Source organism: Capra hircus, chromosome 20, assembly GCF_001704415.2.
Source record: "Capra hircus breed San Clemente chromosome 20, ASM170441v1, whole genome shotgun sequence".
NCBI classification, from domain to species: Eukaryota; Metazoa; Chordata; class Mammalia; order Artiodactyla; family Bovidae; genus Capra; species Capra hircus.
The window spans coordinates 18,532,142-18,557,351 of record NC_030827.1 but is presented as its reverse complement, the minus strand read 5'-3'; the positions used below and the strand labels follow the sequence as shown (position 1 = coordinate 18,557,351).

The following is a 25,210-nucleotide window of genomic DNA, read 5'->3' as shown; positions in this document are numbered from 1 at the left end:
TATACCCTTAGTTCTTTCCATGATTTTCTCAATGTATGGGATGGTTGGGTGGGGGAGAATAATTTTTGTCATCTGATCTTAGAGATGGCTCTCATGATGCCCACTGACCTTCCCTCCCTCTCCCCAAGGATTCAGTAGCTCCTTTCTACATTAGGATCAGCCTCAGAGCCCAGAAATCTTTACAAGGCTCTCTCTGGACCTGTCTGATGTCCTGCAGCCATTTCTCTCCAGAGATACTATCAAAGGAAGATGAATGTTTTCCCTACTCTCAGAAGCCTAAAGTATCTCTCAGCCTCTTCAGATCCATTTCTTCCCCACCCCTGTCCCACAATTTAAATAATGCCACTCCACTGAGGATTACTAAATGTAACCTAGGATGTTTTTAAGGAGAATACACAGTACATGTGCAGTATATCATGAAATATCACAGTACAGTTTCGGGCAGCACTACGTAATCAAACACATCCAAATATCTGCAGCAAAATGTATAAATATTCATCCTGTGTGGATGAATAAAAAGATGGTTGCTCCTTGCCCAAGTCAGGTTTGGCCACCAAATACATTTGCTGCAAACTAAAAAGCTTGGGTTTCATAATCACAGGTAAAGACTGTGGATCTATAGCTGAATGTGACCAAGTTAGATACAAGTATGACGTCACTCCACTTAGTGCAATAGAAAGTCAAATGAGGAAGGTGCTGATAAGGGCTCATAAGGTTTGTAAAGATTTCACAGATGAGAAAGCACTTGAACAAAGACTGGATAATGTGTGGAAATTTGCGAAAATCAGAAAATAGAAGGCATTCCATGTGAGGAGTAAAGAGAAATCGATATACTAAATATTACCTTGGACTGCAAGAGATCCAACTAGTCAATCCTAAAGGAAATCAACCCTGAATATTCATTGGAAGGACTGATGCTGAAGCTGAAGCTCCAATACTTTGGCCACCTGATGCAAACAACTGACTCATTGAAAAAGACCCTGATGCTGGGAAAGATTGGAGGCAGGAGGAGAAGGGGACGATAGAGGATGAGATGGTTGGATGGCATCACTGACTCGATGTACATGTGTTTAAGCAAGTTCCAGGAGCTGGTGATGGACAGAGAAGCCTGGCGTGCTGCAGTCCATGGAATCACAAAGAGTCAGACACAACTGAGCGACTGAACTGAGCTGAAATATTACTTGTCATAAAGAAAGTGGAAATTAATAATAAAACAACACTGAGATAACACTATATACTTATTAGACCGTCTAAAACTAAAAAATCTGAATCTATCAAATTCTGAAGAAAATGTGGAACCACAGGAACTCTCATTCATTGCTGGTGGGAATGCAAAGTGGTACAGCCACTTTGGGAGAAATTTTGGCAGTTTTTTTTACAAAGCAACGTATGGTCTTACTATATAATTGTGCTCTTAGGCTTTCACTCACCTGATTTGAAAGCCTATGTCCTCACAAAAATCAGCATATGAATGTTTATAGCAGCTTTACTCATAATCTCCCCACAGTGGAAGCAATAAAGATGCCCTTCAACAGGTGAATGAATAAAGAAATGTGATACATTCAGACAATGAATGATTATTGAGCAACAAAAAGGAATGCATTCTCAAACCACACAAAGACATGGGGGTATCTCAAATGCACATTTCTAAGTGAAACTTTCTAATCTGGAAAAGGCTACATACTACATGATTCTATTCATATGACATTTTGAAAAAGGCAAAGCTATAGAGATGGTAAATAGATTAGTGAATATCAGGGATTCAAAGTGAGAAAAGGTTGAACTGGTGAAAGACAGAGGATTTTTGGGGGCAGTGAAACTATCCTGTGTGATAATGGTGGATATCTGATACCACATATATGTCAAACTCAAAAGAGTTTTAAAGCATGAAGAGTCAACCTAAAGGGATGCAAAATTTTTTAAATTGTTTAGAAGGTGAGAGGCTTCCAAGGTAGAAGGTAGAATGTGACAAAATAATCTAACTGTACTACAAATATATGAAACAACCTCATTGAAGAGGATTAGGGGCGAAGCTGCTGATCTAAGTAATTGTGGAAATGAGTGGAGTCTCTAAATTAAAAAGAAAAGGAACCCTAATTGATTAAGTAGGGTGTGGGTTAACAGTTCTGAAACTGTTACCTATGCATGCTAGAACTGAGCTATTAGGTAAATGCATGGTAGATACTAGGGTAGGGTTTCTCATGGAGTTACAGATAAGCAAGGGGCAAAGCTAGAGTGATCCATTTAGTAATGGGTTGAATTGAAGATATTGATATGAACTTATGCTTATCTTCATACAGATACAGATGTTACATATAGAAACATTTGTAAATATATACATATAAACTGGTTAGCGTATCCATATACTTCCTTGTTTTGTCAGCTGAGAGGGTCTGGAAGTAATGACAGCCCAGTAGTAATGAGCACACTTGGTGCTGTGTCTTGATCTCTAATACCATCCTCCAGTCAAAGACACCAGGGCCCTTGCAGAACTGGCAGATTCTAGCACTAGGGCAGAAAATCTGCAAAATAAGTTTGGAGCATCTTGCAGTGCCAGAAAGTAAGGACGTAGAGATATGTCCAATGACACAGGAGCCACCTGGGAGAGCTCCCAATGGCCAAAGCTGGAAGAATTCGAGCAACAAATTAAATGAGGTAGTATTAGATTATCACCCAAAGTATACAACAGATATTCATGAGTCCCTACAATTACGAATAAATGAGAGAATGAATAAATGGGAGAGAATGGGCAACTTATTCAAGCAGAATAATTCCAGATAATTTATGCAGAAGCTTAGCTCTCAAGGGGGTATCATCAAGTGTCACTATACATAGTGACTCTCTTCCAAAAAATAAAGTATAAAAAGGTGAAGAGTAACATCATCTCAATCACATACGTGATCAGGGTTAATATCAGCAGTGAAAAGTCATGTTGATAGTAGGTACCATTGATATGAATGATAATTTACCTCTATTGTCTTCCTTTTAAAAACTAGTAAAACATCTAATCATGAGAAAAACATCAGACAAATTCCAAAGGAGAAACATTCTACAAAATACTCTTAAAATTGTCAAGGTCATCAAAAAACAAAGAAAGTCTGAGAAACTATCACAGCCAAGAGGAGCCGAACCTAAGGAGACATGACAACTAAACGCAGTTATATCTTAAATGCAATCCTGGAACAGAAAAGAACATTAGGTAAAAACTAAGTAAATCTATGTGGATAAAGTACGGACTGAACAATAATGTATTATTATTATTGGCTCATTAGTTGTAACAAATGTATCGTACTTATATACCATGTTAATAATGAGAAAAACTGGGTAAGCATGTATGGAATTCTCCATGCTAACTTGGTGATTTTTCTGTAAATCTAAAACTATACTGAAGTTTATTTTAAAAAATAACCTAATACAGGTGCACTCCAGATTTTGAGGCTGTTATCACTTTGCTTTGTCATAGTTGTCATTTACTTTCTTCTTGGCCTTAGACCACTATTCAGAGCTCTTTACCATTTGAATAAACTTGATGCCAAGAGTCATCATCTTGAGGCTCTTTAGCATTCACATGGACAACCCATCCAGCGCCATGCCTGACACTTCATCTGTTCAGTTCCAATAACCATCATATGCTTCGTGTCACCTCTCACTTCCAGAGCCACACAGTGCTGTCTGTCTCCACACTGAATTTCTTACCACAGCCTGTGTCTTCCAATATCCCCATTCACCTTCTTCCATAGTCATAAGATCCCTGGTTTTAATCCTTTTTTTTTTTTTAAAAAAGCTTTTTAGCTTTTTTTAATTTTCATTTTTTGTGCAGTGTGTAGGATCTTAGTTCCCCAATCAGGGATTGAACCCATGCTCCCTGCGATGGAAGCTCCAAGCCTTAACCACTAGACTGCCAGGAAAGTCCCTAGAGTCCCTGGTTTTATCTTGATACAGAGTCACCTAAAATTAATACTACACCTCCCAGATCTCTTTCTGCTACATGTAACCCCTATGACTAAATTCTGGCCAATGAGGTGTCACTTTTGTTACGTGTCCTTAAATGGAGAGATCAAGTCTTTCTCTTATCCTCTTCCTCCTTCATACTGGCTGAAACATGTATGTATTAATAATGGCTGGAATTCCAACACCCATTTTGGATCATGAGATAACTATGGGAATGGAAGTGATATATGATAGAGCTACCAGATAAAAAGTTTCTAGGTCTCTGATACTCAACTGTAACCAACTCAGCTCTGACTGCATATGGCTGGAACTTTACATGAGAAAGAATTTCTATCTTATTTAAGTAACTGTTATTTGGGGTTTCATCATTCCTAGTTGCACTTAAAAATCAGTTCACGCCCTTATTCCATCAACCCCTCCTTGCCCTATAGCACAATGATTTAAGAGTAGGAGTAAGAAATCAAACAGATTTGGTTTGATACCAGCTTTACCATGTTATGGGCTTCCCTGGTAGCACAGTGGCCAATGCAGGAGATGCAAGAGACACAGATTTAATTCCTGGGTCAGAAGGATTCTCTGGAGTAGGAAAATGGCAACCTGCTCCAGTATTCTTGCCTGGAAAATTCCATGGACAGAGGAGCCTGGCATCAGGAGCCTGGCAGGCTACTGTCCATGTGACTGCAAAGTCGGACCTGACTGAGCAGGCAGGCATTCTACCACTTAATAACTGCCAATTATTGGGCAATAAAATAAATACTGCCAATCTTGGGCAATTTATCTAGATGTTGTAAGTGCTAATTTCTTTATCTGTATTTTCCTTATTGTACCTATCTTATAGGGATGTTCTGAGGATATAATTGCATGAGACACATAAGGAGCTTAGTAAGCACCACTGTCGCTTGAGAATCCTGATTTCATTCACCTCCATCACTTCATCTGCTCTTACCATCATTCTCAATATTCTCCTTTCCTTGTTATGCTGCATCTTTCTTGCAAACCCCTACCTTGGTCAATGCAAGCCTCTCTGTGCCCACACGATCATGGGCTAACACAATTATGTGCATCGGGACCACTACAAATGTATGCTCTCCTCAGCTAGAGGCTGGGGATTATTTGAAATCTGCCTCTGTCCCTGGGTGCATCCATTCCCCACTGTGTTTATGCAACTTTTCACTCTTCTTCTCAAGCCATCCCTAAAGGAAATAAACATGTGTATGCTTCTTCTTCTTTAAAAAAAATCCCTCAATCCCACGTTTCTTTACCTACCACCCTTGATTCTTCTCTCCTCACCTCATCGCCTAAAAAGAATAGTCATCACTCTAGTGCCTGAGGAAAAGATTAGATGGAGGGAGGCCCCTCAAACTCAACATGTCCAAAATCAACTCACCACATGTTCCTCCTTCCTGAATCCCAACCAGTCTTGGGCCTGGGTCTGCACCCTTGAAGCTGAAACACTGCATTCACCTTACACATTTCCCTTAAGCTCATGCTAGGCCATTTCTTTCCTTCTCTCACCTGGAATTGCCTGTCGGGTACACTCTCGTCTTCATTTTCTCTTTGACAAACAACCTCTCATCTTTCACAAGTCAGCTGATACCACTTCTTCCTTCAACCCTTTTCCGAAGTCCTGCCCTCAGCCAGGGAGAATTCTCTCTCCTTTGTGTCCCTACATCATGCAGATTAAAAATCACTTTCCACGCGGGGATACTTGACTTGTTTGCCTACTTGTCTCTCTCTACCCAAGTGTAAATCTCTGTGGGGATTGCTATTATTTGACTTGTTTTTTATACTCAGTGTTCAGCACAGAATCTGATACATACTAGTTTAACAAACTGTTGTTGGATGAATGAATAAGTCAGTAAAAGAATGAGAAAGAGAACCTCATATTTTTTGAGCTCTGTCATATGCCAGCATTGTTCTAGGAACTTGCAGTGAACAAAACAGACAAAAATGTCTGCCCTCAAGAAGGGTATTTTCTAATGAGAAAGACAATATAAATGGGGGCTTCTCTGGTGGCTCAGATGGTAGAGAATCTGTGTGCAATGTAGGAGGCCCTGGTTCAGTTCTTGGGTTAGGAAGATCCCCTGGAGAAAGGAATGGCTACCCACTCCAGTATTCTTGCCTGGAGAATTCCATAGACAAAGGAGCCTAGCAGGCCACAGTCCATGGGGTTGCAAAGAGTTGGACACAACTGAGCCACTAACACTTTCACTTTTCACCTTCAAACAATATAAATAATAACCAAGCACATTGTAGGGCATGTTAGAAGGTAATAATAGTTGTATAGAACAAGAAAAGTGCAAGGCAAAGGGAGGTGCTTATTGCAGTAGTAAATAGGGTAAACAGAGCCTGCCTCATTGAGAAAGCATGATCTGAGCAAAGATTGGAGGGAAATGAAGGATTTAGCCAAGAAGAAGTGACCCTGAGGCAGAGGCAAAAGCTAAACCTTGGGGCCTAAGGTGGGACTGTGCTTAGCACAGGCCAATGAACGCAAGGAAGCCAGTATGGCTGGGCCAGAGGAAGCCGAACAGGAAGTCATAGGAAATGAGGACAGAGGGCAACGGCAGTGGAGACAGGCCACAGAAGGCCTTGTCGACCATCGTGGAGACTCTGGCTTCATCTCTGGGTGGAATCATAGGCCATTGCTGGGTCTTGAGTAAAAGTGTGACATGCATCAATTTGCTAATAGATGACATTGGGTGCTATGTAGACAATGCATTGTACGGAGATGTGGGCCAAAGCAGTGAGTCAGAGAGGAAGCTATTTTAGAAATACAGGCTGACGTGATGATGGTCCAGAAGTGGTCAAATTCTGGCGCTACTTCAAGAGAAAGCCTTTGTTGTTGAGTGAGAGAGAAGAGTCGAGGATGACTTCGAGGTTTGGGGGCTGAACCGGAAGGAAGGTGCTGTCCTAAAAGCTTTCCCTGTATTAACTTATCTAATCTCCACACTGAACTGATGAAGGAAGTAGTGCCAAGGTCCCTATTTTTAGTGGGGACCCTAAGACTCAGAGAGGTCACCGGGTCACACAGCTTGTAAGTATCAGAGCCAGGATCTGACCAGGAGGCTGGTTCCAGAGTCAGTGCTCTCAACTCCTGTCCCCAGCTGCCCTCCATGACAGTGGCTTAGTTGGATACAAGGTTCTTATGATGGGTAAAAATGCAAAAAGACCAAGGATAATGCTCTCATCTGGGCAAAACTATCTGGGCCCAAAGTAGGATATTTGGCACGAGAATAACAAGAAACAGATTCATGAACAAGATAACGCAAACCAAGTGGAAGACATGCTGACAAAGGTTCATTCGGCTTTTAAGACAGAAGACAGCAGCTCTGCACCCAGGGATTGCACGTTCAGGTAGTCAGATGCATACATCAGGCCTATGGAAGTTGTAAGTCCCCTTGAGCAACCTGGGCACAGAATGTCCCCTTGAGCAGCCTGGACACCTGTAGCCAATAATACCTTGTATCAAACCTTCTGTCTTTAGTAACCAGGCTGTTCCCTAAATGAACTGAATCCTGCTGACTTTGGAATATATGCAAAGTACAAATATATATGCAAATATATTTTTAAAAATGCTGCAGCTTGAATATAGGTGTTCACTTAGATGATAAGGGTGGTGCTGTTGATTGGATCATATATGCATGTGCAGCCTGACCTGATAACAGCTGTCAGTGAAAGCCATGACCACACCCAGTTAGCCACTAAAAGGAAGAGCCCTCTGGTCTTCTCTCTGGGGCAGCCTGGTATAACAGGACGTGTTGTGAGCCTGTTTCATTGTGACTGCATCGGCTAGAAATGTCTAGAGAAACTTCTGTCCTCATCTCCCACCCATTCATCTCCTCTCCAGTCAAAAATACACTTAGCTTCTGGAGTGGAAGTATCATAATCCTTGGAAGTATCATAACCCAAGCATCCTTAACCTCTTAGGTAAGGACTAATCTTTTCCTCCCCACTCAAATCTGGTAAGTCTTTTATTCTCTGTGCTTATGCTATTTCATATTCTCACCAGTTACTCAATTCAGTTCAGTCACTCATTCATGTCCGACTCTTTGCGACCACACGGACTGCAGCACGCCAGGCTTCCCTCTCTATCACCAACTCCTGGAGCTTACTCAAACTCATGTCCGTTGAGTCAGTGATGCCATCCAACCATCTCAACCTCTGTTGTCCCTTTCTTCTCCCACCTTCAATCTTTCCCAGCATCAGGGTCTTCTTAAATGAGTCAGTTCTTCGCATCAGTTGGCCAAAGTACTGGAGTTTCAGCTTCAGTGTCAGACCTTCCAATGAATATTCAGGGCTGATTTTCTTTAGGATAGACTAGTTGGATCTCCTTGCTGTCCAAGGAACTCTCAAGAGTCTCCTCCAACACCACAGTTCAAAAGCATCAATTCTTCAGTGCTCAGCTTTCTTTACAGTCCAACTCTCACATCCATATCTGACTACTGGGAAAACTATAGCTTTGACTAGACGGACCTTTGTTGGCAAAGTAATGTCTCTGCTTTTTAATATGCTGTCTAGGTTGGTCATAACTTTTCTTCCAAGCAGCAAGTGTCTTTTAATTTCATGGCTGCAGTCACCATCTGCAGTGATTTTGGAGCCCTCCAAAAATAAAGTGTCTCACTATTTCCACTGTTTCCCCACCTATTTGCCATGAAATGGTGGGACCAAATGCCTTGATCTTAGTTTTGTGAATGTTGAGTTTTAAGCCAACTTTTTCACTCTCCTCTTTCACTTTCATCAAGAGGCTCTTTAGTTTTTCACTTTCTGCCATAAGGGTGGTGCCATCTACATATCTGAGGATACCTTGCTCTAATTTGGTCTGCTGGCCTTTTCCTACACTTTCCCACCCCTGGACCTCCTTGATTTGTTATTTCTTTTTACCTAAAACTCCTTTCCCACTAACCCACTTCCCATTTTGACCTGTACATGACCCACATTTACGTACCTTCATGGAGCCTTCCCTGCTACTAAGTGTCAGGACCTTTACTCATATGACACTAACCATATACCTCCCTGTAACACAATCTCCTCTGACAGCCTGCAAGCTCCAGGGGGTATCAACTACGTGGTAGGCATCTTTGATTTTTGTTGTTTAGGCTATGCTGTGCAGCATGTGGGATCTTAGTTCCCCAACCAAGGACTGAACCTGTGCCCCATGCAGTGGAAGTGTGGAGTCTCAACCACCGGTCCATCAGGAAAGTCCCATGTGGTAGGTAGGCATCTTTGTATTTTGTAACACTCTAATGTCTAGGACTTCCCCGGTGGCTCAGACAGTAAAGTGTCTGCCTACAATGCGGGAGACCCGGGTTCAATCCCGGGATCAGAAAGATGCCATGGAGAAGGAGATGGCAACCCACCCTAGTACTCATGCCTGGTAAATCCCATGTATGGAGGAGCCTGGTAGGCTATAGTTCATGGGGTCACAAAGAGTCGGACACGACTCAGTGACTTCACTTTCACTTTCAATGTTCAGCACAGGGCTCTAAACATAGCAAGGGTACAACAAGTGTGTGAAATGATTTGATTAAATGAATATTCAGATTAAAACACCATCTTTCCATGCAAACATACGTAGTTAAGATTCCAAAATGAAAAAAAAAAAAAGATTCCAAAATGAAACACACACACAGAGACATGCAACACCACGAATTTATTATTATAATACACACACTGAAAATCAGACCCAAACTTTGACAATTTCCACAGTTTTCCACAGTCTTTAAAGCAGTTAACAGAAATAAGGGTAATTGAAGAAATGCAACTTCATAATCTTGTAATTTATGCAACAATGCAGTCTGCTCAAGTAAGACTATAAAAAGGCAATGTCCCACAGATATTTAAAATTTTATATTTGTATTTATTTATAATGTAGCTATAGGTTCTAAAGAATTCATAGAGCTTTGTATCATAAGCCAGGTTTTGTAGCTGGCCTTTTTATTCGTCAAGTAAGCAAAGCACACCCAAAGGCAAGGAAGTCTTGAAAAGTGGGATGGAAGTCCAACAGAAACTTTATGTGACCCACAGAGCCATTTAAGGAAACAATGCCCACCCAGTCCTGCATCCAGTGGCACTCTGATCTGCTGATGTTCATTCATATGGAGGTTGCCTCTGCCAGCTGTGATTTTTCATGTAACATTCTAGCTCTCTACTCCTATTCATACAGTGTAGAGTGTGATTCCGTCACATGTTGCTATTAGTTCATAGGCACCTCAATCATTTTAAAGGCTACCGAAGATGAGGGAGGTTGTACAGTACAAGGCAGAAAGTATGCAAAGATACCAAGTGAGTGAAAGTCGTTCGGTTGTGTCCGACTCTTTGCAACCCCATGGATTGTAGCCCACCAGCCTCTTCTCTGTCCATGGCATTCTCCAGGCAAGAATACTGGAGTGGATTGCCATTCCCTTCTCCAGGGGATCTTCCCAAACCAGGGATCGAACCCAGCTCTCCTGTTTTATCTTCTTTTGGTTTTGCTTCCTTTTGGTCTTTACCCTACTGGGGTCTTTGGGAACTGTGCATATGTGTAACAGCATCTACCATACCTCTTCACTTGAGCTTAGGCTGGATTTCAAGAGCCAAGACAGGAAAACACTTAAGGAGACCTAAGACTCTCATAGAGAAATAAATTAGAGTTGCTGTTTCTTTTACCTTTGCCTTCCTGTTCTTTATTATTATTTTTTTAAATGTAATCTCTCCTTTTATCAACCTTCATCATTTCATACTGTAAGAAAGTGAAATCACTAAAGACAAATAAATAACCTTATGAACCTACTGAATGTGAAGAGAAAAGGCCATGGTTTAGATGAATGGATTAGGAGGGAGACACCTAATTCTAGGGGTTTAGAGTGGTAGAAACTCAGGCTTTGTTGCACAATAAGTATCATTATGTGTTACACAATGACTGGGTACCAATTGCTTGCAGTGACACAAGCATAAGCAACCCTTCAAGATCAAGTATAACAAGTAAAAAAGCAACATGGAAAAATTCAGAAATGTCCAACTATTGCTATTTCTTGCGTGAAACTCTACTGATCAGTAGTTGGGTTCCCCAACAAAATGTGAAAACAAGAGAATTTTAGAAAGCAGCAATTTTAAAGAAATGAAAGCTATGCAAAATGCATTGCAGTCCTTCATTATATAGTTCATAAATATGAAAAAAAAGAATTCTAGGCTGTTAATTAATTCATAATTCTGGAAAATATTTTTCTATTCAGTGAATCTATAACAATAACTGTTACACAGTCTCTCTCCCTCGCTCTCTTTATGAGAAACCCTTATCACCAAGTCTTCCCTGGATAGTCTCTGTGCCACCAGTTGCTTCACAAGCCACTCTTCACCCACCCCTGGAAAACTATGTATAAAATCATTTAATGTGTGCTAATGATATGCACATTTACACATCTAACCAATATATATTTAACCAAGATAATCCTTCAAACCGTGATCATATGAGAAAGTGACATTACATCAATACTACAGACAACTATTTACTTTTTCCTTAGACAAATTCACCTCTTCCCAGAAATATGCAAAGTTCAGTGCAAAAGAGTAACAGTAAAGTGTTCATTAAGCCATCAGAACAAATCACCTTATTTTCAAAATATTAACTCCACCTTAGTTTCAAGTGCATCAATGTGCTAACCTAAAAGATTGTTACCTTTAAACAGTTTACCAAGCAAAAGTGTTGGGAGGAAGTCTTACAAGCAAAACCGGTGCCGGCTATTTAAGAGATTCATTAAAAATGACTTAGTGATTTTAAATAACTTATCAAAAACCACGTTAGCTCTTTAGAATGGGAATTTAAGTTTAGAGTAAACACAGTGTCTTCTGAATATAGTCAACAAGCAACAAAGCCAAAGCCCATAGTTAAAGGTTTTCAGACCCTGCAGAAGGAATCTTCTGTACTGCATGGATCTCTGCCCATGCTCAAAATATCAAATGATATTTTTCATGTATACTGGGTTTCTTTGAAGACTACTGTACTGTTTCACATCCTTCTTTCAATCTAAAAAATGTGTTAAATAAGATCTTTAGGTTTAAAAGCAGCTGAAAAACTGGCTGCTTTAGGCTCTAATTATCAGAAGACTGTTCTCTGGGAGCTTTGGGCTCTCAAATACCAGCAATCCCAATAACTTATCATAAAAATACAAGCTCTTGGTTTTGAAAAATATACAAAATGCACTGCACATGGAAATATCTCTTGATTGTCAAGGAAGACAAGATATCAATCTTTTTCATAGACATGTTGTGCTTGAACTTTAGTCATCTTTGTTTTTGCAGATTCCATGTTTCACAGTTTTGGGTAGCCTCTGACCTTGGGTGTAAGCACGGTACCAAAAATGGAGAAAGAGCACCAGGAAGATGCAGCCGTAACTCATAATGATGTACACAAAGATTGGAAACTGGTACTTGCAATCCTCCATGAAAAAGAACTGGCCGATGTGGATGGTGGTAAGAACAAACTGGATCTAACAGATGGAAGAATGAAAAGTACTGTTAAGCCACCAAGAGTCACAATGGAGCAATTATTTAACGCATTCTTTGTCTGCTTATATTTAAACACTCTCCAACTGCATCTAGGCTACTGTTGAACAGGGAATTTTATCTTTCAATCTAGCCTCCATGGGAGTGAGAATAGGTGGAACAATGTCAAAATGCAGATGGGAATTTGGAACCATTGTTCAGTGGTGCCAAAGCACACAACTCCAGAGAGTGCTATGAAAATTCCCTGGAGCTGTACAGCTGCAGTCCATGGGGTCGTAAAGGGTCCGACACAACCGAGCAAGTGAGCACGCACACATGCAGCACGGTGCAGCAGCGCTTAATCTCAGAGAACCGTCAGTCTCAACTTGAGGTCTTGTCTGAAGAAATACACTCAGGACCACTACCTTATGGCCTAACTTTTCTATGACGGCTTCATTTCAAACATTCCGTCCTGCTGTTAACCTGGATATTTCAGTTGAGGATGGGGTAGGGAGGGGAATAAAAACATTCTAATTATGCCAGCAATCCTCCACTGTCATAAGGCAAAAATATATCCTATCTGCCAACTACAGCAGAGAATTTTCAAGCAGTAAGAGAGCATTGGTGACCCCCCTTACATGCCCAAGGGTTCTGTGTTCCAAAACGTTCTGCACAGTCTTAAAAGAACATATTACATGTTCTGGGCTAATGTCCAGATTTTTTGGATATCTTTTTTCTAATGAATAAAAAGGTAACACGTGTTCTGTGGAAATTTTGGAAAAGTAAAAATCTACACATAAAAATAAATAATGATTACCCACAATCTATTCTAACCATAGTTAAGATTTTTACATCATTCTTGTTATTATCATCATCAACTTTCCTTGCATTATCTCAAGGAACTTTTAAGACATTTCTGTGCGGTATCCACAATTATTCCTCTCATTTTGCAGATGAGAAAATGAAAGTCAAAGCAGCATTCTCAGCATTCTATGCAGGTGTGTTTGTGTAAATATTGTCAACACATTTGAAAAAATAATGAACAGCATGTATTTTTCCTATATAAGTATTTTTTCCATATTATTGAAAAGTTTTTACAACACTTAAGAGTATGTTAAGTGAAAAAAAAAAGCCTAAGACAAATTCTATATGCAGTATAGACATTCTAAGTTCTCTACAATAAACATATGTTACTTTCCACGTATATAAAATGCTTAAAAAGAAAGGACTTGTGAATAATTTTCAGAACTTTGTAATATTTCCAAGCAGGAATTAAAATAATTTCCTTACATTTGGTTGTTTAGGGTGCTGTCACTTTTGTCAATATGTATTTTACAGCACCACTCTACACGTTTAATTCCCACAGTGCTTTTACTACCTGGAGGAAAGATAAACTTATAAATGTTAGGACTAGGCAGGCAGGCACACAGGAGGGCTCATAATTCTCTGAAAGCTACATTCCCTCAAGGTCATTTAGATCTAGCATATGGAATTTCTAACTTTTAATTTAATATTACATCTAATGAGGTTCACATAATTTTGAGATTATTTTGATCATAAATATATTTATTTTATATAAATGCATGTTGTGTATGTGCTAGTTGCTCAGTTGTGTCCGCAACCCTGCGAACTGTAATCTGCCAGGATCCTCTGTCCATGGAATTCTCCAGGCAAGAATATTGCAGTGGGTTACCATTTCCTTCTCATATAAATGCATAAAATAATATAAAGATGGTATAAAGATATCCATGCTAGTTTAATTGTCTGAGCCTCTTGGCTACCAAATATACTTTGTTTTCGGTAAAGTTCCTGACAAAAGTTCACAGAAGATATAAAGAATGATGGTATGCCACGCTCAGTCATGAGCGTGATATGTGCTCAGTCATGTCTGACTCTGCGACCCCATGGACTGTAGCCTGCCGGGCTCCTCTGTCCATGGGATTTCCCAGGCAAGAATACTGGAGTGGGTTGCCATTTCCTACTCCAGGGGATCTTCCCTGCTCAGGGATGGAACCCAGGTCTCTTGAATCTTCTGCACTGGCAGGTGGACTCCTTACCACTGTGCCCCTGGGATGCCTTAGAGGCCAGACAATTTATATTCCTATGTTTTATAAATTTTGCTCTTTCATTAATATCCTCATTCATAATGAAGTCAAGTGACTCCCAGTTTAGTTTCATATCTGCTTTTAAAGAAAATTGACTACTCACAAGTTGTAATGATGTCAAATATTTTTTCCACCACAAATACTTCTGGTAGCCTGGTCCCAGTGCACACAGTCCATAGTAGGAATACATGACTACATGTACAGCTGTGTTTAAAAAGGCGTGGAATGTTCCCAAACCACCTGGAAAAAAAATCAGAAAATAGGGGTACTGTTCCTTAAGATGAGATATATTTTGGTCTGAACTTTTAGTATATTTCTTTAATTTTAGTGGGAAGAAAAATAAACATGAAATATCATTATTATTAAACATCTATAAAATTAGAGGAAGCTGGATACTACATCCAGTTTGTAAAATATAAAATAAATTCTTGGAAAATAAATTAGCATGTCTTCATTTATTCTATCTTAACATTAAGATTTTCCTGTGATTTGGACTTACCTTAACAAATTAAGTGGAATTACCTTTTAAATATAATATATTGCTAAATAATAGTAATCGAATTCATTTTTAGTAAGAATTAACACACATAAAGCCACAAAGTACACTAATCTTAAGTGTACAACTTGATGATTTTTTAAACATGTTACCACCACCAAATTCAAGATTTAAGACATTTCCAATGCCACATAAAGTCCCCATGTGCCCCTTCTAATGAATATACTCCTTCCAATGTAACTTTTATTCTGACTTCCATCATCAACTGTTAGTTTTGCCTATTACAAACTTCATATAAATAGAATTAATTGTTAATTAATTTAGAATTAATTTAGTTAATTAACTTAGAATTAATTAATTTAGAATTCATACAGGATGTATTCTTTGTGGCTATCTTCTTTTAACATACTGTTTTTAAGATGCATCCACATAGATTGTCTTTTTATTGCTGTATAGTATTACCTGATATGAATTCATCACAATGTATTTATCCACCCTCCAATCAAAAGATGTTTGAGTTGTTTCCAATTTGAGTTATTACAAATTAAGCCACTAAAGAATCTATATATACATTTCTTACATATTATTGTGTAAAATCAAATGAACTTTTTTTCACTGTTAATAGTTTTCAATACTTTTAGTGCCACAAAATTTTGGCAGTAGAACCACTGGCTTTCATAAGCAAGCTATGTTAAGTTTGTTTTAATCAATCATTGTTTTTCCAAAATAAATGTTTATTAATTGTTAAACCATCTGATGCTGTTTTCATTTGACTATTATTAATTGTGACTTCCTATCTTGGTTTCCTCTTCTAATCCTACCACATCTCCCACTGATCACCTTCGATTTAGGACAGAAGACCCTGGAGTAAATATAAGCCAAGATTCTTTGAATTGTCTTTAACTGAATCAGTGAAATGAAGTGAAAGTCACTCAGTCATGTCTGACTCTTCGCGACCCCATGGACTATACAGTCCATGGAATTCTCTAGTCCAGAATACTAGAGTGGGTAGCCTTTCCCTTCTCTAGGGGATCTTCCCAATCCAGGGATCAAACCCAGGTCTCTCACATTGCAGGCAGATTCTCTACCAGCTGAGCCAGCAGGGAAGCCCTAACTGAATCAGTAGTACAGTGGAAAGGGAAAATGAAGTGATTAGTAGATGGCGGAGAAAAAAAAAACAAAACTCTTCCCCAGGGTTTCTTTCCTAAGATGAACAAGTTAGAAGAATCTTCACTCTTTACATAGAGCCTGATTCAGCTTAGTAATGCTGACATTCTATTTTATTTACTCTAATATTCTTTGATTTCAGAAATAAAATCTCACAAATTTGCCTAATTACATTAGACAAAGGACTGAATTCATGAACACTGTGATTTATAGAAAGTTTAAAGCAAAACTGAAATTTATTACTTTGACTACAATCTTCTAAGGACAAATGTCATAAAAACTGCTTCATAGCAGAAATAATTACTTTTAAAAAAATCATCCGTAATAGCAACAATGCTAGATACTTCTAAATGTTACCATTGCCAAAGTACTCCTTAAAATAACCTGTTTTAAATATAAATAAAACTCTTAAAAGTAATTAAGTAGTTTTAAAATAAATAGTAAAAAATTTCATGTTTAAATATGAGAAAAGTCTTTTTCATGCTATACTATATTTCATAAACTTTTCTCTCCTGAATAGAATAAATCAAATTTCAGCTAATCCTTTCATTAGCACAAATTTCAAGTAAGAAGAAACTGAACTAATGAAACTTATTAACAAACTCCCAGCTTCTATTATTTACAGTTGGATTAGTCTTTCTCCCAAAAGAAACATAAATAAATAAATTAGTGTGGTGTAAAAACACCTTTTCTAGGGCAATTTAAAAATAGAATAGTTTATGAGTTAAGCTACTTAAATGGGGACAAGCCAGCTACCTCTCAAATCCATTGTCTTACAATTACAGATACACAGGAAATCTACTTCACGCTTGATAATGAATCAGACCGAGCCTTTTTCACTAAGACACCTCTTCCATTTTTTGGTAGAAGAATTCTATTTTCCATTCAGAAACTTTCACCATTTGAATGTCCTAAAATGAGGCTACTATGGAATACAGGAATTTAATACGGCAGTAGTGTAGCTGAGAGAGTTTATAGTTAGGGTTACCGATTAAAATAAGCTATCAAATCACATTAGCTTGCTTATTTTCTCTAGTAGTGATTGTTTTCTAGTGAGTTACTTTAGTGTTTGTTCACAGGACAATCACATTTTAATTAGTAATACTTTTCATATCTCCTTTGGAAGACTTTTCTTATAAAGTACTTTATAAGCTTGCTTTCTTCTTTACAATAGTTCTGCAAAGAATGAATTATAATTAGTACCATCACATTTTACTTCTTTGGTTTGGAAAAAATATAAAGGAACCCCCTGGGTAATTATCACAATTCTCCGTATCTCTGAAAGGGAGTATATACATAATTAATATAAAAACCTGCCACAGAAATATTTTCATCACATTCAAAAGAAAAGCTGGATTGCTATTATCCCAGGGAGGAGTACAGCAGGCAATCAGGAAATTAAATACTAGATAGAGATCAGCTGTGCTCTGGCTTTTGAAAGGACAGATAAAGCTGGACAGTTTTATTCTAGGAATGAAAGCCAACACCACACCACATTTCTGGAAACACCCTTGCTCTTGTTGCTGTATTTGTCACTGAACAGATGTCAGGTATGCTGTTCAAGTGTTTGCTAGTCCACAACAGAATCAACAGATATTCAAACAAGAAAATTTAGAAAATGCAGAGACGGATAAAGAAGGAAAGGGAGATCCCTTGTGTCAATATCTCTTAATCACTGTATTTGGGGGTACTGTCTTCCTATTTATTTTTAATTTATATTTATTCTTCAGTGTTGGAATAGAATAATCTGGTCTTTTGAAAGATATTTGAATAAATAAGTTCTGTGATTGCAGCCATGAAATTAAAAGATGCTTACTCCTTGGAAGGAAAGTTATGACCAACCTAGGTAGCATATTAAAAAGCAGAGACATTACTTTGCCGACAAAGGTCTGTCTAGTCAAGGCTATGGTTTTTCCAGTGGTCATGTACGGATGTGAGAGTTGGACTGTGAAGAAGGCTGAGCGCTGAAGAATTGATGCTTTTGAACTGTGGTGTTGGAGAAGACTCTTGCGAGTCCCTTGGACTGCAAGGAGATCCAACCAGTCCATCCTAAAGGAGACCAGTCCTGGGTGTTCACCGGAAGGAATGATGCTGAGGCTGAAACTCCAATACTTTGGCCACCTCACGCAAAGAGTTGACTCACTGCAAAAGACTCTGATGCTGGGAGGGATTGAGGGCAGGAGGAGAAGGGGACGACAGAGGATGAGATGGCTGGATGGCATCACCAACTCGATGCACATGAGTTTGGGTAAACTCCAGGAGTTGGTGATGGACAAGGAGGCCTGGCGTGCTGCAATTCATGGGGTCGCAAAGAGTCGGACACGACTGAGCGACTGAACTGAACTGAACTGAAGAGTGTGAAAACACCTTGTCTAGCATACTTTAAAAATAGAATAGTAAGAATAGTCATCTATTTCTGATAAATTTAGGAGCCAAGCTGCTTAACAGGAGTTGGAGCTATATGTCTCTCAAAATCATTTGCATTTCACAATTATCAACACAAGACATCACAACCATTCGATTACTGGATGTTTAGGTATTTTCTAATTTCCACCAAAAGAAATAGTGTTGAGAAATATCACTGTAAAAAGAACTGAGAGGTGCAATATAGGTGCAAGAGAAAACAAAACCATGGAAAGCAAAGTAAAATAATGGAGATAAAATAACTGTCTTCGATTTGTGAAATGGACACAGATGAGTGTCCATTTATAATGTTATAATGTGAGTTAAATTTTTAAATTCACATATATACATTATAACAACTATATTTCCTTTAAAAAAAATCTTCAACAGATAAATGCCAATTTTTGGCAAGGAGCTACTTTACATACTGGAAAATCTGATGGCCTTGGGCCAAAGTAGGGCCAGCCCTTCCAGCTCCCCTATTATTCTAGCCACTCGCTTATCTATGTCCCTTCATGCTCTGAGACATGCAGGTTTCCACCCCCCCACCCCCTCCCCATGTCTAGAGTGTCTAAAACTCAAACAAGAGTTCCTCAATTGTAGTTTTTCTTTCCTTTAGTCTTACAAAGTCAGAATGCCCAATACAGGTGAGCTGTCCATAGAAATGTTAAAGCTTTGCCTAGAATGGGCTGCAAGCCTACAGGAAGACTTCTTAAACTGAAGAAAGTAGAACAAATAAATCCCCCCCCCCCAGACAACTTTTGCTAATAAGACTATAACCTTGAGGATATCACTTATTTAAAACTTTATGATAGGTAAAATTACTTACCTTCCTGTTCTCTCATATGCTAGATGTTCAGAAGCCTAAAATCAAAACCAACTAAAGAATCTGTTTGCCAAGCTTTTGAGTTAAACTATTTGTGACCTTAAAAAACAATCAAAGCATCCTTTAATACGGTAGGATGTTTGGGGAGGCGGGACAGTTGTAGTCTGACACATCTTTAAAGAGTTGTTGGTGTATCAGCTTTTGGAAATTTGAAAGCAAAGAAGACATGGAACTTGAGATAAGCATTCAAACTTCCTGGAAACATATAAGCAACAGTTATCTAACTATATTTCTAGAAAATCAAGGATTTTACCATTTTATCATTTATTACTTATTTTAAAATATTTATAGAATTATATCAGAAAAGAATAAAATCCAAGCAAAACAACTAAAGGATGAGTAGACTATACCCAAAGGTCATTCATATTAAAGAGTAGTGAGGAGTGGGGGAAGATCTAGTTAGGAGTCCTGTGTTTATGTTTCAGATAATTAATGAAAGTCAGAAGTTTGATCAAAGTGATTCTTTGATGTTTTAGGATTCTTTTACATCACACTTAAAGATAGAATTTATGCTTAGAGCATACAGAAATGTAACCACTTATAGCACATAATCCCAACTCTCCCTTGGCTACCTGCAGCAAATTTGACTCCAAACCACCAGGTCCATGGCATGATGGTATGATGGAAGACATGCAGGAAAGTCACTTGACTATTTTTCTTACGCAGAATAAAAAAGATCTGAAATAATTTAAAGAAAATCAAGTTCATATAAAATCATGCAATAATTTTCTAATGTTACAAAAATATCAGCCAAGTGCAAACTATTACTATTCCATATTGTAATGTGCTTTGAAAGAGTTGCTTTATAGAATCTATAGAAGGAGCTGATTCTCTAAGAGGCAGCTCAAAAGATAATTAGTATGAGGGAACTTAAGTGCGATGCTTAGTCACGGAAGAATCAATAAAAAGGTGAAAAGATACTGAATGCCATGTTTAAAAATCAAAGATATAAAGTGAAGGATATGACCAAAAATTATTGAAAAAATGTTACTGGTTCAAATTAAAAAAAAAAAACAAAAACAAAAAACAAAAAACCACCCATGCAGACTTTGAAATATATGGAAAAGCAGACTTTGAAGTCTTAGGACTGAAATTCTACACTGCTCCCTGACATATTCTACCAATTTAGATAAAGGGTCAAGCAAATTGAAAGAAGACTTGCAGCAAATCAGAAGTTAGCAAATTACTATTAAAGAAAGATGAAGAGGGAAATACTTGAAGAATTAACTAGGGAAGTAAGGTGGAAACAGACGAAAGCAAAGCAGCTTAGGAAAAGTGAGAAGGGTGTCAAAGCCCTCATCCAGATTGAACGTATCTAGTCAGAAACTCTATAATTTTTATAATAAACAAAGAGGTAGACTAAGAAAGCTGGGGGCAAGGGGACGGGATATTTTTTCAAAAAAAAAATATTCAAAAGCAGAATTTAATGTTCAAAAATATTCAAAACCAGAGCTAAGTACAGGACTAAACAGACTGGCAGAAACAAAAGCATCCCTAAGAGTATTTGAGAAATGTGGTTCAGGGAAGGACACAGAGAAGCAACAGTTTCCTATGGAAGCTGAAACTGAGAACATGCAAAGCAGGAACAATTGAGGTCAAAATTCATTTGCTTATGCACAGAGAGGAAGGCAACACAGTGCAACAGAAGAAGCCATAAACGAGCAATCTGGGGTCCTAGTCCCCGTCAGTAGTGGCATTTCTCTGGGTAAGCCCTTTAACTTTCTGGAGTGCTCTGGGCTAGATCAATGGTTCTCAACCCTGTCTGCATATTACAATGTCCAGGAAGGTTTGTCTTTTGTTTTTAAATAACCATGCCTGGTCTCTAACTCCAGACCATCCTGACACCAAATCTCTAGGGGTGGGGTCCAGCTCTTTGTTTTCTAAGGCAATTAGGTCTATAGTGCCATAGGGTTGAGAACCAGTGGACGACAGCGGGGGTTCTTAAATTGTGGACCCTGGACCAACAGCAATAACTTCACTTGAGAACTTGATAGAAATGCAAACTCTTAAGCTCCATCTAAGACCCACTGAATCAGAAATTCTGAGGGTGGGGTTGAAGCTTTTGTGTTTTTAATGAGTTCTCCAGGTGATTCCATGCGTGAGTACAGGTGCAGTCGTGTCTGACTCTTTGCAATCCCACGGATTGTAGCCCACCGGGCTTCTCCGTCTATGGAATTTACCAGGCAAGAATACTGAAGTGGGTTGCCATTCCCTCCTCCAGAGGATCCTCCCCACCCAGGGATCAAAACCCACATCTCTGATCTCCTGCACTGGCAGGTTGATTCTTTACCACTAGGACTACCTGTGAAGCCCACCAGGTGATTCTAATGCATGCTAAAATTTGAGAACCCCTGGATTCTATGCTTACTAAATTCTCCTTTCTATCAATAATTCAGAGCTTCCCTGGTGGCTCAGACAGTAAAGAATCTGCCTGCAATGGGGGAAACAGGGTTTGATTCCTGGGTGGGGAAGATCCCCTCGTAACCCACTCCAGTATTCCTGCCTGGAGAATTCCATGAACAGAGGAGCCTGCTGAACTACAGTCCATGAGGTCACAAAGAGTTGGACACAACTGAGCGACTAACACACACATCAATAATTCTAACATTATGTGTAGCCAGCTGAGAAGGTAAAGCATGTTTAGATTTGCTACTAGAAATGTAGCAGAATATATTCTGAAGAAAACACACTTGGCAGTCTTAGGCCAGAATGGATTCCAGATAAATAAGGTCCACATGCCACAAACATACAATAATAGCCAGCCTTCTGTTGTTTCTGGAAACAAAGGTACAAGGTTTTCTCCTCTCATCATGGATCCTAATCCATGGCACTTGCTTTCTGCAGGAGCCACTCAGAGTTGATCCTCAGGAAGGGAGAAGACCCAATAAGACAGACTTCAGAAAGGCAGCTGGAAATAGTTTTGATATTACCAAAATTACTGATATCCCAGAGATAACAACATTCTAGTGTGACTTTATGAATTTGTCCTCTTAAAGGAGTATGGATGACACACGGCTTTGATATAAAGAATCAGAAGTAACATATTCTCTGTTCTTTGTTTCCTGAACTCACTTCACAGAACAACCATCATCCATCTAGATAAAGATGCTCAGTTTTGTAGTATATGTGACAGTTACATTTTTATCCTAACCAGATGGTAGATACACAAAAAATCTTTTGGCATTTGCAAAAGACTGAAAAATAAGTTTATGCTATCTATTCTCTAAAATGATAATAAAAAATAATAGATAATAGAAGTCTGCCTGAGGAAGAGAGATAACCAAAGTTATCAGACAACTGAATGCTCACAGTTTATCACTTTCATTGAAACATCAAACATTTACCAAATGTGGTGACAATATACTTACAGTATCTAATAGCTCAATAAATTTGGAGAAGTAATAAAGCCAGCAGGTGCGTACCATCTGCAGAAATACACATAGAAAGGAATTTATTATTTTTTTTAACATGGGAAAGAACTTTATATTTTCAAATTTTGGCAAAATTTACATTACATAAAATTTACCATCTTAACCATTTTAAAGTGTATAGTTTGGTGGCATTAAGTACCTTCACATTCTTGTACAACTATCCATAAAGCTCTTCCTCTTACAGGACTGACTCTGTACCCATTAAACAATAAGTCCCCACCTGGGAATCCAGCCACCGACAACTACCATTTTACTTCCTGTTTCTGAATTTGACTACTCTGTATACCTCATAAAACAGAATCATACAGTATTTCTTTGTCCCTTTGTGCCTAGATTTTTTCACTTAGCACAATGTCCTCAAGGCTCAATCACGTATCAGGTGTCAGAATTTCCTTCCTGTTAAGGCTGAACAATATTCCATTGTATGTATATACCACTGTTTATCCATTCATCTGTGGATGGACATGTGTGTTGACTTCTGTCTTTTAGCTAATGTGAAGAATGCTGTGAACGCTGGTGTACAAATATCTTTTTTTTTTAATTGGAGTATAATTGCTTCACAATGTTGTGTTAGTTTCTGCTGTACAATAAAATAGGTCAGCTATATGTGTAAATGTGTATCTTTTCTCTCTTGGGCCTCCCTCTCACCACACCCTCATCCCAGCCATCTGGGGCTTCACAGAGTACCTAGCTGAGCTCCCTGCCCTATACAACAACTTCCCACTAGTTACCTATTTCACACACGTATATGTGTCATTTGAATCCTCACTTTCAATTCTTCTAGGTATACACCCAGAAGTATAATTGTTGAATCATATGGTAATTCCATTTTTGAGGAACCAGGTACATATTTACTTTTGAATCCAAGAAATTCAAAAAGAAAAGCACCAATTTGCATTTTACAGAAAACCCCACACCTGAATTTGATTTTCTTCTTGTAATTTTTAGCTTTTTTCACGCAACACATATGTGATAATTGAGTCATTTACTCCTTCTGATTTCACATTCAGTATTTAAAAACAGAGTCCACAAAGTTTTAACACTGATTTAGAGTTACAAGTTTTTTTCTGAAAAGAAACTTACCCTCAGTGCCGTAGGCGACTGTGAATAGTCAACAATATCACATCGAAACGAATAGCCTGTACCCCAGCCAGACATTATGAACTGTAACAGAGCACATGCATATTACAGAAGAAAAGTACTTGCTCAACAGCTACAACAAAGGTAGTTTCGACCGTGTCTCTTCATTACATTTTCAGCTAACTCAGCCGTCAGTGCGGAGGGAAAGGTGAACTAGATCGATTACAAACCAGGAACCCACTTCATATCAAAGCATCAAGCATTTTAAAGGTTGTAAAGTCACATTCATATCAACTGTGTGCAAATGAAAATGATATTTCTTGGAATGATTATTCTAAGAAACTGGAGAACAAAATACCAGGCATGTTTTGTTTAAACAGTAAATGCTGGCAAGTATCTGACTTTATTTATGTACATCTCTAAATGCCTGTGCATATGTTTGTGTGTTCTCAAAGGGGTGACTGAGTCTGAAATCAGCCTTTTCTGATCATTTCAAATCTTTGCAATTAGTCAACAAATAAATGAGCAAACAAACCTTCTCAATGTACTCATCCAATGTCTACAACAACTAGATTTTTCTTGTTTCTGTTAGTGGATGTAATAGGAAGTGATAGTCCATGGCTTTTAAATCAAGATAGACCAAACACAAGACTCACATATTAGTTTTGCTTTGAATTCACATAATAAGTAAGAGACAAAAATATTAACAAGAGAATACAGTCTGGCAAGCCTTAATTCCAACACACCCACGAAGTGACTTTAGGCCAGTGGTGAGAAGAAAGGGCCTATTGTTAAGTCTGGACCATAATTCAAAGATTACATTGATATTCTTTCGGTCTAGTGGTAGGAAGATCTCCTTTTAAAACAGTATCTGAAAATGAAAAGCTAAGGGCTCTAATTTTAAATTAATATCTATATTAAATGGTTAGCTTAAGTTAGGGCTCTGATAATATGACCACTTTCTTCTCTGGCATCCTGTTCTCACAAAAGCCAGCATCTTCCCTAAGAAAAATGTCTTCCTTGCCAGCATAAGGATTATACCATTTTCTATTCCATTATATTTCAAGTCTGTACTTTTAATTACTATTCAAGCTAAAATGACAACTTTACAGTAAGTTAACTTCTATAGGCAAAAGTTTAGGAGGCATAATCAGAATGACATTTTAATGGTGAAAAGAAATGAAGGAGAAAGAAAAACCACTTAGATCATAGTATTTAAAAACACTATCCT

General features: G+C 38.4%; 1 protein-coding gene across 1 annotated transcript in view; it reads right to left on the bottom strand.

The window, feature by feature from the left end:
- The window catches only part of ELOVL7 (ELOVL fatty acid elongase 7), an 81,342-nt gene continuing 65,714 nt past the window's right edge, over positions 9,583–25,210 (bottom strand). The window contains exons 4-8 of the mRNA XM_018065758.1: positions 23,983–24,063; positions 22,837–22,893; positions 20,041–20,146; positions 14,620–14,756; positions 9,583–12,416 (exon numbers count right to left, since the gene is read on the bottom strand). Of these exons, the coding sequence (XP_017921247.1) occupies positions 12,207–12,416; positions 14,620–14,756; positions 20,041–20,146; positions 22,837–22,893; positions 23,983–24,063 (591 nt within the window). The 3' untranslated portion in view covers positions 9,583–12,206. The remainder of the gene's footprint in view (positions 12,417–14,619; positions 14,757–20,040; positions 20,147–22,836; positions 22,894–23,982; positions 24,064–25,210) is intronic.